At 37.9% G+C, this 16,122-nt stretch overlaps 1 protein-coding gene across 3 annotated transcripts in view; it reads left to right on the top strand.

Moving 5' to 3' along the window:
* GANC (glucosidase alpha, neutral C) overlaps window positions 1-16,122 on the top strand; it is an 82,292-nt gene that overhangs the window by 44,509 nt on the left and 21,661 nt on the right. For 2 of the 3 annotated variants that reach the window (XM_045823639.1, XM_045823641.1), the window contains exons 13-17: window positions 4,031-4,157; window positions 5,035-5,114; window positions 9,204-9,347; window positions 10,434-10,530; window positions 15,033-15,134. In XM_045823639.1, the coding sequence (XP_045679595.1) occupies window positions 4,031-4,157; window positions 5,035-5,114; window positions 9,204-9,347; window positions 10,434-10,530; window positions 15,033-15,134 (550 nt within the window). The remainder of the gene's footprint in view (window positions 1-4,030; window positions 4,158-5,034; window positions 5,115-9,203; window positions 9,348-10,433; window positions 10,531-15,032; window positions 15,135-16,122) is intronic. The other variant, XM_045823642.1, reaches the window with a different exon arrangement.

Genomic DNA, 16,122 nt, shown 5'->3' on the forward strand with positions numbered 1-16,122 from the left:
TGGAAAGAACTAAAGTAGTAAATAGGGAGGAGAAAATATACTGGAAAGTGTGTAATGCAAGGGTGTTGGTGGTGGTAACAGCAGTGATGAAAAGAGGGAGAGAGAGAAGAAAATGAAGAAAGGAGAGGAAGAGGGGACCCTGTACATATCATGTAAGTGGATCTCTGCACTCCCTCTTCCTGGGATTAAAGTTGCCTTTTCAATCCATTCCTTTAATCCCCAGACCTTTCACAAGTGGCCAGAACCAATCTTGTTAAATCCTAACCTCCCAATGAATAAATAGCTACCATTTATCCAGCACTGATTATGACCCAAAGAGTATGATAAAACACACTATTCCATCCAGTCATCACAAAGTTTAAGATAAGTTTTGTTACCCCATCTTTCAGAAGAAGAAACTGGTGCTTAGGATGGTTTTGTATTTTGCACAAAAGCACACATGGAATTAAGTAGCAAGGCAAGAATCTGCACCCTGATTGGCCTGATTCCAGAAACTATGTCCTTATAAGCAGTTATTTATCAAAGTCCTTGAATGTTCAAGATACTGTGCTGAAGATGAAGGGAATGTGGACATGAGCTCCTTGGGGGGTCTTATAGTGAGTGGGGGAAATGCAAGTATATAACAACTGCAATACAGGACAGTAACATAACGGCCAAAGAAAGGCCAGGATGGTAGGTGGGCCAAGAGAAAGAAGGTTGCATCTTGCTGGCCTCAAGCAATGATGTGCACATTTTAGATAAGCCCTGAAGGAAGAGTCTCCAGTGGAGAAGTGAGGGAAGAGGAAAGAGGGTGGTGCAGCCAGAGGCTGGAAACCCAGGGGCATTTGGAAAGCAGTTCACAGGCTGGTTTGACAGGAAAACAAGGCATGGGCAAGGTTTGAGTAGTGGGGAATCTGACCTTGTTATAGGCTGTTTGTATATATTTGAAGACATTAAAAGTTTCTGAATGAGAGATTAATATACAGAATGTATGAACTCCTACAACTCCACAACCAAAAAACAAACAACCCAATTATATATTAGGAAAAGGACTTGATATTTCTTCAAAGAAGATGTACAAATCCAACAAGCATATGAAAAGGTGTTCAGCCCTGGCCAGGTGGCTTGGCAGGTTGGAGCATCATCCTGTACACCAAAGGGTTGTAAATTTGATTCCTGGTCATGGTACATACCTTGCTGGTTCAATCCTCGGGTGCATATGGGAGGCAATAAATCGATGTTTTTCTTTCTCTTCCTCTCTCTCTAAAAACCAATAAACATATCCTCTGGTGAGGATTAAAAAATGTTCATTACCACTAATCATTAGGGAAATGCCAATCAAAACCACAATGAGATACTACTTCATACCATTAAGATGGCTACTACAAAAAAAACAACAATAGAATATAACAAGTGTTGGTGAGTATGTACAGAAATTGGAATACTTGTGCACCAATGGTGGGAATGTAAAAGGTGTATCCTCTATGGAAAACAGTATGGCAGTTCATCAAAAAGTTAAAAATAAAATTACTGTATGATTCTTCAGTCCTACTCATGAGTATAAACCCAAAGAATCAAAAGCAGGGTCCTGAGCAGAAATTTTTACACCTGTGTTCATATCAGCATTATACACAGACAATAGCCAAAAGGTAGAAGCAACCCAAATGTCCATCAACACATGAATGGATAAATAAAATGTGGCATATACATACAAAGGAATATCATTTAGTTCTAAAAAGGAAGAAATTCCTTACACATGTTACACCATGAATGACTGTGAGGACATTATGCTAAGTAAAATATGCCAATCAACAAAAGAGAAATACTATGTGATTTTGCTAATCTGTAAAACCTGGAGGAGTCAAAATCAGAGACAGAAGAATGGTGGTTGCTAGGGAGTGAGGGGAGAAGGGAATGTTCTTTAAGGAGTCTGGAGCTTCAGTTTTGCAAGATTTTTTTCTGGATATTAACTGTACAAGAATGTGAATGTACATAACTGTACACTTAAAAAGGGTGAAGGTGGTAAATTTTATGTAATGTACACTTTACAACAATTAAACATTTAAAAATAAAAGTTTTTCAGCAAAGGAAAATTAAACTTTAGTATGCAGAATAATGTGGGGGGGCTTTGTCCAGCAGAGTTCCCCTGGCTGCCACAGATGAGATTAAGTCTACCAAGACATGATCTGCTTGGGGAGGAAAGGCTGACCAGTCTCTCAGAGGAGAAAGGTCTTTTGCCTCTCTTTCAATGGGCTTTTATTGAGTTAGCTTGCATAGGGATGCATATCAAAGAAAGGAGATATGGTTTACAGATAATATTTCTGGGATCATGGGGCCCTTTTGAGTCAGGGTCTGGTAGACAGGGTAATGCCAGTCAGCTGTAAAACCTTAGGAAACAAACTTATTTTGTGCTTGGACCCTTAACACTTAAATTGAGGGCCTTCTTAGCAAAGCAGGTTTCACAAGACTTTATGCATTCTTTCATAGGCCTGATTGCTCCCACCAGGATGCCCACTCCAGCACAGGGCCATGCCCACCTCCGGCATTGTTTTGGGCTTAAGTAAGGTGGGGAAGTAAGGCAGCCTAGAGATTAGGAGACTTCTTACAGATAGAATGAGGACTCAGGCTATGATAAAGCTGAGGGGTGATGTCTTTTGTCCCTCCTCCACAAACCCCTAAATCCTTCCCTGATGGCGCCTTTGTGACTGTGTCTGTCTTTAGTTGTTCCTCCCTTGAGAAATCTTACCTGTCATTGACTATCCAGCCATCCTCCAGGGGCCAAGCAGGGTGAAGTAAAGGGGGCAGAGGTTGTGCCCCTGCCAGGAAGATACGTTTTGTTTCTTTAGTGGCTTTTGGTCCCTAGGTCCCCCAGCTGTGGGGCCTTTTCACCTGTTGGTGAGGTTACAGATTCTGAAACCAGGCAGGACGGTTTCCACAGAATAGATTTGAATAGATATGAGGAAGGATAATTAGAAGATTGTTCTAATCAAATGAAATGGTTCTGGGGCCCTAAACTAGGCAAAGAGAATGGTGTTAGAAAGGCCAGGAGCAATGCTAGAGAGAACTGTGATCACAGCTTTTCTCAGACCTTCTTCCTCATTTGAGTTTGGGGTTTGGGGTTTTTGTTTGTTTTTAACATGCTATTTGGTTTTCTTTAATGTTTGCTTTGTCAGTGTTATCTTAGCCTCAAGATGTCTAGGAAGCAGAGACCTTGCCTACTTAATCCTTTATGTATACCACCCAGCACTGCAGACAGATAGAAGGTTAATAAATATTGGTTGGCCAAAGAGTTGGTTCATTTTTTTTCCCATAAGATGGTTCTAGTAGCAATTAGTTGTCTTTTAACTTCATTCAAAACAATTTTGTTATTGTATTGTGACAGCTGTCATATCAGTATGCATTTTTTAAAAACTTATCAAAATTGGTGAATTTTTGTGTAGCCATTTTAATATTGAATATGGAAGAAAATATGCAACATTTTTGGCATATTATGTTTTCTTATTTCAAGAAATGTAAAAACATAATGGAAATGCAAAAAAATGGTCTATGTAATATATGGAGGTGCTATAACTGATCAAACATGTCAAGTGGTTTGAGAAGTTTTATGCTGGAGATTTCTTGCTGGATGATGCTCCAAGGTGTGGTAGGCCAGTTGAAGTTGATAGCGATCAAATTGACACATTACTGAGAACAATCAACATTCTGTCATGTGGGAGATAGCCAACATACTCAAAATAATCCAGATCAATAAAGTTACTGGTGAAAATGAAAAATGTATCTTATTTTACAGAAAAAAAACTAAATGGGCTTTTTGGTTAACCCAATACTATTTTTAAAACATGTATTGCATTAGGCAGCAGTAACTATAAAGGAGCATTGGCCTGTTTTTGACATCAATTTATATTTCTATAAGCACATGAAATATTTCAATACTACTAGTAGAGGTTTGTGAATAAAATTTGAACCCAAGAACTGTGATAAAAACATACAATGAACATAATGGCTCATATGAAACTGATGGGATCTTCAAAGCTTTCTGTCCTCCTGACAGCTTGTGGTCATCAGTGACCCCCACATCAAGATTGATCCTGACTACTCAGTGTACGCTAAGGCCAAAGAACAGGGCTTCTTTGTGAAGAATCATGAAGGAGGAGACTTTGAAGGGATATGCTGGCCAGGTAAGATGTTATTATATATACTTATGTCTCTTGTTCAGTTCCAATTATTGAAGGTTTTAAAGCCATTGTTCTTATTCCTTGTAGATGTCTCTTGCTACATTTTAAGTACCTTTAAGAAAGAGATGTATTGCCTTTTTATATCTTTAAGAACACCTGATACAGTGTACTTTGTATAATTTATCAGTCGATGAGTGAATGAAACATAGGGAAGCAAACCTCAGTGATACGCTATTTCTCTAAGCAAATAAAAATGAAAAGCCAGGGAGTGAGTAAAGGAGAGGGGGACAAAGAAAAAGAGCCCACAATCTCTCTCCTTGCCATTCCCCTTTGCCCTGTCAGCCCATTCTTTGACTTCCCAGACGTTCATGAGTAACCTCAGCTGCCTCTGGCAACTCTGGATTCTTTATTTCAGAAATTATTAGTTTAAAGCCTGGTAGAGACTCCTCAAGGACAAAAAGGAACCTCTGTCATATCTTAGCACTCTATCACAAATCCATGCATGGTAGAGAAACACCATACATTTCTTTCCCCCATTTTATCAGTTATAAATACTTCTCTGTTCTCTTTAGGAATAGAGAGGTCACTACTGGACACTGCCATCCTTATTTGGGCTCTCTCAATGAGGGACAGGCCCCATCCTGTAACTTGTTCATTGGTGTGCCCCTAGGCCTCTGGGATTGAGAGGTGTAGCAGATTGTCACTGGAGTCCAGCATTGCCTTCATTCGCTTCTCATCAGACCATGCCTCTGTATCAGCTGTCTTTTACATTTGATGCCCATTGATTACCTAGTTTTTACATCTGATATTCCTTCTTAGAACACATCTTACCATGGGGACCACGGTTTCTAATGTGCTGTCTATTCTTCTGCCTCTACAGGTCTCTCCTCTTACCTGGATTTCACCAATCCCAAGGTTAGAGAGTGGTACTCAGGTCTTTTTACTTTCTCTGTTTATCAGGTTTGTATTTATTTCTGTGTTCTTTCCTAGTTACTTGAAATGATGAATGAAGTGGAAAAAAGTGATTGAATAAGATTATTCTACTTTACTGAGTAGCTCCTGATAAATAATGCATGTATGAAAAGGCAAGGGTAGCAATCTCTTTACAGACTTTGGTAGTGCCAGGAGAGGTGACATATATATTATCAAATACACAAAAACTGTGATTTTGACTTCTATTATAATAGACTCCATGATATATCAAAGTATTAATAATAGAGATGTATCATATTTTCAAATTACTATATCATTTTTGTAATACAATAGTGTTGTCTAACTGTTGTTTAAAGGTTATAATGATATGTGTGAAAATATCTTGCAAAGTATAACCTGTCATTAAAAGTAAGTTATACCGGTCAAGATGGAGGAGTAGGTAAACACAGCTCACCTCTTCACTCAATGATAGCAAAAGTACAACTAGACTACAGAAGAAATATCACCCAGATTGTCAGAATATTGAGCTGTATGGAAGTCTGACACCCAAGGAATTAAAGAAATCACATTTATCCAGATGGGTAGGAAGGGGGGAGACACAGAGACACGTGGAGAGGCATGAAGACAAAGAATGGCTGTTGCACACCCATGTGTGGTGGATAAAAATTGGGAGGGATACCTCTGAGTGAGTGAGGGGAGGGATACCTCAGGAGCGAGGGATCCCTGCCCTGCCTCACACCAGACCACCCAGCCCAGAGTTCCAGTGCCAGGAAGATAAGTCCCCATAACTTCTGACTGTAAAAACCAATGGGGTTTAGGGGGGAAAGAAACTGCAGAATTCTCAGGAGCCTCCTCTTAAAAGGCCCACAACAAACTTAGGACTTATGCAGACTCACTTCCTCTGGGCTTCAGCACTGGGACAGTAGCTGGAAGGGTACCAGTGGCAAACAATGAGAAATTGAAGTGTCTGGCATTAGGGCAAGTGCCAGGGGGCAGCTTGCTCCCATACAAAACTCCAGAGGCCAGGCAGTGGCACTTTCCCCTTTCTGAGCACTACCCCACACAGAGCCACAGAGTGACGACACCACACAGGAAACTTCATCAACCTGGTTCACATGGGTTGCACCATCCTTATGATTACCTAAGGCTCTGGTCTATTCAACTTAGTGGTGCACTTTTCTATAATAGGTCACACTACTAAGAAAGAGAGTCAAAGCAGCTCTACCTAATATATAGAAACAAACACAGGGAAGCTGCTAAAATGAAGAGACAAAGAAATATGGCCTAATTGAAAGAAAAGAACAAAACTCCAGAAAAAGAACTAAACAAAATGGAGACAAGCAATCTATCCTATGCAGAGATCAAAACACTGATTATTAGGATGCTCAAGGAACTCACTGAGTACTTCAACAACATAAAAAAGACCCAGGCAGAAAAGAAGATTACACTAAGTGAAATAAAGAAAAATTTACAGGGAACCTGCAGTAGAGTGGATGAAGCTAAGAATCAAATCAATGATTTGGAACATAAGGAAGAAAAAAGTCATTCAGTTGAAAGCAAGAAGAAAAAAGAATTAAGAAGAAGCTAGATTGAGGAGCCTCAAAGACAACTTCAAACATAACAACATTCAAATCATAGGGGTGCTAGAAGGTGAAGAGAAAGAACAAAAAATTGAAAACTTATTTGAAAAAAAATAATAAAAGAAAACTTCCCTAATTGGGTGAAGGAAATAGACATACAGGTCCAGGAATCACAGAGAATCCCAAACAAGATGGATGTAAAGAGGACCATACCAAGACACATCATAATTAAAATGCCAAAGTTTAAAGGTAAAGAGAGAATCTTAAAAGAAAAGCAGCAAGACAAAAGCAAATACTTACTTACAAAGGAGTTCCCATAAGACTGGCAGCTGATTTTTCAAGATAAACTTTGCAGGCTAGAAGGGACTTGCAAGAAGTATTCAAGTGATGAAAGGCAAGGACCTACAACCTAGATTACTCCATCGAGCAAGCTATTATTTACAATGGAAGTGCAGATAAAATGCTTCCCAAACAAGGTAAAGCTAAAGGAGTTCACATCCCCAGGCCATTATTATATGAAAGGTTAAAGAGACTTATTTAAGAAAAAGTAGAAGATCAAAACTATGAACATTAAAATGACAATACATTCACAACTATCAAAAATTGAAACTAAAAAACAAACTAAGCAAACAAGCAGAACAGGAACAGAATCATAGATATGGAGATCATTTGCAGGGTTTGGGAAGGGGAAGGGAGAGAATGGGGCAAAAGGTGCAGGGATTACGAAGTACAAATTGGTAGGTATAGAACAGACAGGGCAATGTTAAGAACAGTATAGGAAATGGAGTAGCCAAAGAACTTATATGCATGACCCATGGACATGAACTAAGAGGGGGAATGCCAAAGGGAATTGGGGATACCAGGTGGAAGGGGGCAAAGGGTTAAAAATTGGGACAACTGTAATAGCATAATCAATACAATATATTAAAAATAAAATTTCTAACCCTGGCTGGCGTAGCTCAGCGGATTGAGCTCGGGCTGCGAACCAAAGTGTCACAGGTTCAATTCCCAGTCAGGGTACATGCCTGGGTTGCAGGCCATGACCCCCAGCAACTGTACATTGATGTTTCTCTCTTTCTCTCTCTCTTTCTCCCTCCCTTCCCTCTCTAAAAATAAATAAAATAAAATCTTCTAAAAAAAATAAAATAAATAAAATTTCTAAAAATTAATCAATTCTATAAATCTTATAAAAACTACAGAGAAAACTAGAGAGGCCACATCTAGAGATGTTTTCAACCAATTGTGATGATGGCAATAATGATGCCTCATATAAATTGAGGATTTGCTATATGTCAAGCACTGTGCTAAACACTTTCTGTTCATGTACCATTTTATCTTCACAATAACCCTCTGAAGTTGAAACTATAATTAACTCTACTCCCACAGATGAGGAAATTGAGGAATGAACAAATTTAAAAACCTGCTAAGTTTACCCATCTAGCAAGATTTGAAGTCAGTTCTGTTTTTCTCCCAAGCCCAGCTCTTACCTGCTCAACACTAGTTTCTGAGCATCGGATATTGGGACACAGAAAAGAACTTATAGCAGGATGAACAGCACTTGTACCAAAAGTTCATTCATCTTTCTATTGTCTGTGGCTTTCACACTACTATAGCAGAGTTGAGTTAGTAAAAAAGAGGACTTGTGGCCTGCAAAGTTGAAAATCTGGCTCTTCCCAGAAGAAGACTGCCAACCTTGTCCTAGAGGGTGCTAAAGAAGAACAGTCAATGTAGTTAAATGTTTGAAAATCATACAGCCTTGTTACACATGTTTAGAAATAGTTTAAGGCAAAGAGTCTAAAGAAAATACATAAGCCTCCTCCAGGCATTTGAAAGACTAGCATGTGGGTGGTGCTCAGAAGGCAAGCTAGGCCCTGTGAGAAGATGCTATCATTATTCTTCAGAAAATAATGGAATGAGCTGCCTGAGGGACTCCCTGTCATTGTAGCTATTGAATAAAATGCTGAAAGACCAGGATTTCTATAAAGGGGTTGTAAGACCATGTTAACTAGATGATTCAACTGCCCTTTCCCACTCTAAATTGAATGATTCTGTATAGAACAGAAACTATAAATCATGCTAACAAACAGCCATCTTACCTGTCAAATTTTTCAAAATATTAGAGGGAAGGCAAAATTTTACCACATACAACTCCAACTACCTTTCCCTTAGTTAAGAGTTGTAGCAGATGATGGATGATATAGAGCCTAATTGTGAACATTCACGACCTTTGCTGTAGGGGTTCTCAGGTAGATCTCAGAGCAGACTTGCTGGGCAATATGTATTTCAAAGCATTCTTTCATTCATCAACAAATACTTACTGAGAACCTTCTGTGGTTCAGATACTATTCTAGCTCTTTGGGATCTAGGTCAGTGAACTCCCTGCCAAGTGGAGCTTTTTATTCTGGCAGTGGACCAGAGCACAGATCATAAACATAATAAATAATATACCAATTAGAGTGGGAAAGAAAATTAGGGGAAGCTATCATATTAGTGTCATCACTGTAAAGTATTGTCTTGAACAAGATTTACTTCCTAGGGATCTACTGACATCCTCTACATATGGAATGACATGAATGAGCCCTCTGTCTTTAGAGGACCAGAGCAAACCATGCCGAAGAATGCCATTCATCATGGCAACTGGGAGCACAGGGAACTTCATAACATCTATGGTTTTTATCAGGTAAAACACCCAAGAAAAAGCCAATTGTGCCCTGCCTTTTGGGCTGAAAGTTATTTCCTTTGTAGTAGCTATATCATATACTGCTCCTTTCTCTTTGTGTGTTTTTCTGACAACCACAATGACTTTTCTCAGGTTGTAGGCAGTATAAGGCTTACTGTTTCCCATTGCACCTTTTCCTTCTGTAATGAACTTGATGAATTTACAGATATTGTGAGAGTAATGATAGCATAGAAACATCTGCCTTGACAGGAGCCATTAGTAAATGGCATTGAACACTACCTCAAAATTTTTATTGAAGGAAGTAGTGTGTAAATACATAAAGGCAATGAAAATGAATGTTTTAAAATTTCATAAATATCTAAATATATCAAGTCTTACATTTATACCAGATGAGTAAGATTTAGAACACACACAATTTCAATAAGTATACTTTTTAAATATAGAAAGACTTCCTTAAATACTTAGCCTTCTCAATAGAAAGTGGTAAAAATGTCTTCCATTGGCCAATCACATCTAGAAGACTTGAAAGTCACCTTCCATAATTTATACCTGTGGCTCTGTCATTTTCAGAATGTAACTGTGTTTTTATGGCCCTCCCATCAATTGTTTTTTTCTAGTGGGAGCCTCTGGCAAAGTACAGCATGGTTTCCAGGTAGAATGTGTTTACACTTGAACAGCCTCTCGAAATAATAGCAAACTACTTTAGAATTTCCTTCTGTAGGCCAGTCACATAACCTGTCTGGATTTCAGGGTTTTTTTCATTAATGAAGACTATCTCAGAGGTTGTTGTGTAGATTATAAGAAAAAATTTATAAAATGCCTAAAAATACTAAGCACCAAATAAATGCCAGCTTATTTTTACTATTATTTCATTGCTATTTCAATAAAATAAATGTTCCATTCTTTTAATAAGGGAATGTAGTTTTATTACATCATAAAAATTGTTTGATGGCTTTATTTTGATATTTTTTATTTCATATTTCCACCTTCTATTTACTTTTTGCATGTTAAGCAGTTTATTGGGGATGTCTACCCAATGCCCTAATCTAATCATCTGTTTGAAATTTTCCTCCTTTGACTTTATAGCAAAAGGCTACTGCAGAAGGACTGATACAGCGATCTCAGGGGAAGGAGAGACCCTTTGTGCTCACACGTTCTTTCTTTGCTGGATCACAAAATTATGGTAAGGAGTGGTTCATATAGCAGACTTCAAAACACTAGTCTTTCTTGACGATTTATGGTACAGAGAGCTATTAATGCCTTCCTTTTCATTAGCCATTGGGCAGGCCGTAGATGTGCCCTGAAGTATGTATTTTGTCCTATGAGCAGAATAAACCTGTTTTAATAAAGCTTAGTTACTCATTTCCCTCTGAAGAAATGGCTGCTTTATTGTTGGATGAGGGACTTCAGAGTATCTCAGTGTGCTGGGATGGGCATCTCTGATCCTGTCTCTTTGATTTATCAAAACCGGAGAAAATAGCCCTGGCTGGTGTGACTCAGTTCGTTGGAGCATTATCCTGTCAACCAGAAGGTTGTGGATTCGATTCCTGATCAGGGCACATGCCTGAGTTACGGGGTCAGTCAGTCCCCAGTCTGGGAGTGAACAAGAAGCATCCAGTTGATGTTTCTCTCTCACATCAATGCTTCCCTCTCTCCCCATCCCTTCTCCTCTCTCTCTAAAATCAATAAGCATGTCCTTGGATGAGGACCAAAAAAACAGGGAAAATATACTTCTAACACATTCCTTCAACCATCTGTTCTACCTAGCAATATGTCTTAAAATAGACCTGGCTGTTGCTAATGGTGAGGACCATCTATAACTGGATCCAGTTTACTAGCTAATGCAGATCTAGTTCAACTTAACCACCCTGTGGTACAAAGGCTATTTTAAGTCCCCTGGCCTTGTATAAATAACTGGGAGTGTAGGTCCTAGTTTGAAGAATCCAGCCTTTATTAGGCTTCCTACCCTACCCCCACAAACCAGCCCCTGTGGTACTCAAGGAAAGGCCAAAATACTGTCATCTCAAGCAAACATTCACATACAGAGATGATAACTACAGCATTAGTTCTTGAAACAAAAAAAAAAAAGAAAGAAAATCCAAATATGTAAGGGAATAACTGTAAAACTACAGTATATTTATATTTTGACTGTCATAAAGCTATTTAAAATAGCCTAATTACATGAGAAAATGTTTGACATCAAGATAATGAAAAAAGAAAAATGCCTAAATGCTTATATGTATGTGTATTATATATAATATAGATTACAATATATATTAATCTAAGTAAGTACAGTACCTTGGTGATTGTAAATTATTTTAATTCTCTTCTTTTTCCAAATTCTTTATAAGAATCATTTTTAATCACTAAAAATATATTTTTTAAAGAGAGCATTTATAAGCAGTAATTAAGATTTAAAAAATGTGCATACTGAGTAATCTCTGTTGGCCCCTTGCCTAGTCTTCAGTACTTTGTGTGAAGCTGTCAGCTTTGCCTGGAAGAGTAGCACATAAGGCGCTACAGAGGGCACTGCTGTGTTGTCAGGAGCTGTGACCAACAGCCAGAGAGGGCTTCTTACTAAATAACAATATGAGATAGGAAAACATGTGTGTTCACATGAGCTTTCTTTCTTGATGAGAATGCCATCATGTGGATTTCAAGATCTTTATGTAGGTATATACATATTTTATTTGAAGTTGAAAGAGAAGTTACTGGCATACTGTTTAAAAAGAACAGTCCCTCAATTTTTTTTTCTTGCTAGCCATAGGACAACCTGGAATTTCTATGGAAGATTAAAACAAAAATAGCTACCAAAACTATTTTGGTAGAACATAGACAAAAATGCTTCAGGAGTAATCTAGATATAGTAAAGTAAGACTTGTTTTCTTTTATAGATATCTTTAGTAATATATAATCTGTCTTCATAAACTCTTATCAAGTATACAGTGAATAGATGCACTGACTTTAGAGTCAGACTGCCTGGGCTCAAATCCTGCCTCTACCACCTGGTAACTCTGTAACCCTGGGCAGATAATAACACCCACTGTTTGCCATATTTCCCTCACCCATAAAATGCAGTTAATAATAGTGTTTACCTGGTAGGGTGGTGGTGGTGATTAAGGGAGATAACATAAGCCAAGTTCCTCAGTCAGGGCTGGATAAATGTTCATTGTTGTTACTGCTGTTGTTACTGTCTCCCTGTGTGGTCTGCACCACTCTTCTCAAACTACAGAGGGTATTTTGTGGGGGTGGGGGAAGGTGAGGGAGCACAGGTATGTAGTTCAATGGAACAAACAGAAATCCAGATGAGTTCAACATATATATGATCAATTAATTTGTAATATAGTCACCAAGGCAATTCAATGGAGAAAACATTTTTTCCCCCATATATGGTGCTGGAACAACTGGATAACCCTTACCTCACACCACACCCAAAAAGTAACTCAAAGTGGAATATAGACCTAAATTATAAAGCTAAAGGAAACAAACATAAAACTTCTAAAAGGAAACATAGGAGCAAATCTTTGTGACTGAGATAGGCAAAGATTACTTGGATAAAATATAAAAAAGCATGAACCATACAAGAAAAACATGACAGATTGAAACCCATCAAAATTAGAAACCACTATCCTTACACATATACTGTTAAGAAACTTGAAAGTTAAGCCACAGACTGAAAGAAAATATTTGTAATATACTTCTCTATCTGTCAACAGACTTGTATCCAGAATACATAAAGAACTTTTACAATGAAATAATTTAAAAAGTTTACTTTTTAAAATGATCAGAAGATTTGGATACTTTACAAAAGAAGCCATATAAGTGATCAATACACACCTGAAAAGATGCTCAATATCAGTAGTCATTAGGAAAATATAAACATCACAGAGAGACACCACTACACACCCATTAGAACAATTAGAATTAATAAGACTAACACTACCAAGTGTCGATGAAGAGTGTAGAGCAACTGAAACTCTCATTTATTGCAAATGTAAAATGATACTACCACTTTGCTAAACAACTTGAAATATTCTTAAATTGGTCATCACATACTGAGCATAAAGTAGACCCAGCAATTGCCCTCTGAGCTATTTACCCAAGAGAAATGAAAACATATGCCACACAGATATTTGTATATAAATGTGTATAGTGGCTTCACTCATAACAGCTCAAATTTGGAATGAATTCAAATGTTCATCAGTAGGTAAACAGCTTGCAATACATCCTCACCATGGAATACTACTCACCAAACAAAAAGGAGTAAACCAATACTATGCTGAGTGAAAAAGCTGGAGCCCAAAAGTCCATTTAGTTTTTTCTGTAAAATAAAAGACACATTTTTCATTTTCACCAATAACTTTTTTGGTTTGGATATTTTGAATATGTTGGCTATCTCCCATGTGGTTGATTGATAACATTGATTGTTCTCAATTAATGTGCCAATCTGATCACTATCAACTTCAACTGGCCTATCCGACCCTGGAGCATCATCCAGTGAGAAATCTCCAGCACAATACTTCTCAAACTACTTTTGACACATGCGATCGATCAGTCACAGCACATTCTCCATACACTGCACAGATCTTTTTTTGTGGTTTTACCTTTCTTGAAATAATAAAGCATAATATGTCAAAAATGTTGCTTATTTTCTTCCACCTTCAATATTAAAATCCACCAATTTTTAAATATTTCATTGTATTTTTAATGAAACATTTTTAAAAATATTTTATTTATTTATTTTTAGAGAGGGAAGGGAGGGAGAAAGAGAGAGAGAGAGAAACATCAATGTGTGGTTGCTGGGGGTCATGGCCTGCAACCGAGGCATGTACCCTGACTGGGAATCGAACCTGCGACACTTTGATTTACAGTCCGTGCTCAATCCACTAAATATCATTGTATTTTGTTACATTACCTTTTAGTCCCCTTATACCCACCTCCCCCCACAATTACCACACTATTGTTTATGTCCATGAGTCCTTTTTTCTTTTTGCTCAATCCCTCCAATTCACCAATTTTGATAAGTTTTTTTAAATGCACACTGATATAACAGCTGTCACAGATACAGTCTAACAAAATTGTTTTGAATGAAGTTAAAGACAACTAAGCACTTCTCAAGCCATCTTATGGGGAAAAAAATGAAATTTTTGGCCAACCTAATATTAAATTTCCATTTATATGAAATTCTAGAAAAGAGTAATTTATAGTCATAGAAATCAAATCAATAGTTGGGTAAGGTAGAGGGTTACTGACTGCAAAGAAGTGAACTTTTGCAGTTATGGTAATGTTTCATACCCTGCTTGTGCTGGGGCTTACATGGCATATGCATTTTTAAAACTCATCAAACTCTTCACTTAAAATAGGTATATTTTTGTATGTAAAATTATACCTTAGTAAAGCTGATTTTTAAAAATGTTCCTCATATAATCAAACTTCAGTTAAACTTCAAAAATAAGTGATTCCAGAATATTTTCACAAATTGTTTTGTTGATTTTAATAACTTTTCCACATTAGAAAATTAATATATTTTCATTGTGGAAAACCAGAACCTGTATATTTTAAGATAAGGAAGAAATGTTTTCCTTTACATTAATTTATCTATTACAAATAAAGAATCTAAATATGAAATCAAGGTCACAGGCTAATTTGTGATTTTTTTAAATACCTTGTTACTGGTGTCCAAAGGTGCAGTTTGGACAGGTGACAACAAAGCAGACTGGAGCTACCTGAAAATTTCCATCCCCATGTTACTCACTCTCAGCATCACTGGGATCTCTTTTTGTGGAGGTAAGATGGTATCCTTGGGCTTGAAGTGACAGGAAATTACAGCAGGGGTGTTCGTAAAAGCTGGTCACAAATCCCTTTTCATAGGCTGTTTTGGGCAGGGATAAACGTGGAAAAGAGAAAATGAAGACAGTGGAGAGGAGCGGATTAGAGGCAAGAAGGGTGTGTCTTCTCTGCATGGAGGGCACAGAGTCAGGAAGGGAGCCACAGTGCTGCTTTCCCTCATTCTCTCACTGCTTCCTCCTGAGCCACTCTTGACCCTTGATAACTGAGTTTATCTTCCTGAAACATGCCTCTTCTTCTTGAAAGAAAAATGGAAAGAACTACAAAGAATTTTGCAAATCAGAAATCTGCCTTACAGAAAATCCTTTTTACTCGACAAGTTTAAAATTCTGTGACATATTGTTACTGTTAAAAAAAAGATATGCTCTTGGGGAAGATAAATTTAGATAAAACGAGGTTCTCTACTGGGTTGCCTTCCCCAATCCTAATGATTCTCTGTGGATGGGAGATCTGAACATGAAGGTGCTCGGCCTGGCTGCAGTTGCAGCTGCTCCTTGTTTTCTGTAGGAACAGGAGTGACTAGCATCACTCGTTGACGGGTGTGTTTTTATGGCATTGGTCCGCATGCAAGGAATATGTGTCCTGCTTAAGGACTAAACATGAAGTTCTACTTAAACCTCTAATTCTCATTATCTGGTTCTGTTTAGTTATTTCTATCACTTTTATCTTTCTTTAACTGTTGCTTCGAAAAGAAATCAATTGCCAACCCTCTATCCCCACCCCACCCCTAAATACAGACTTATTGAATCAGGTAGACATTTTGCGATTTCCGGGTTCCGTGGGTTCAGGAACGTACCTGAGTATTAATCTTGCAGCAAAGCCTCTGACCTTTTGACAAGAATAGAACATAAAGAGAGCGCATTGTCAGACCCCCAAACAGGCTGAGTTTTTTACTTTCTGCTAATCTGAGGCTCCAGTTTTCCTGTCA

This window comes from Phyllostomus hastatus, unplaced genomic scaffold (assembly GCF_019186645.2).
Source record: "Phyllostomus hastatus isolate PE091 unplaced genomic scaffold, TTU_PhHast_1.1 phas_scaffold_501, whole genome shotgun sequence".
Classification (NCBI taxonomy): Eukaryota; Metazoa; Chordata; class Mammalia; order Chiroptera; family Phyllostomidae; genus Phyllostomus; species Phyllostomus hastatus.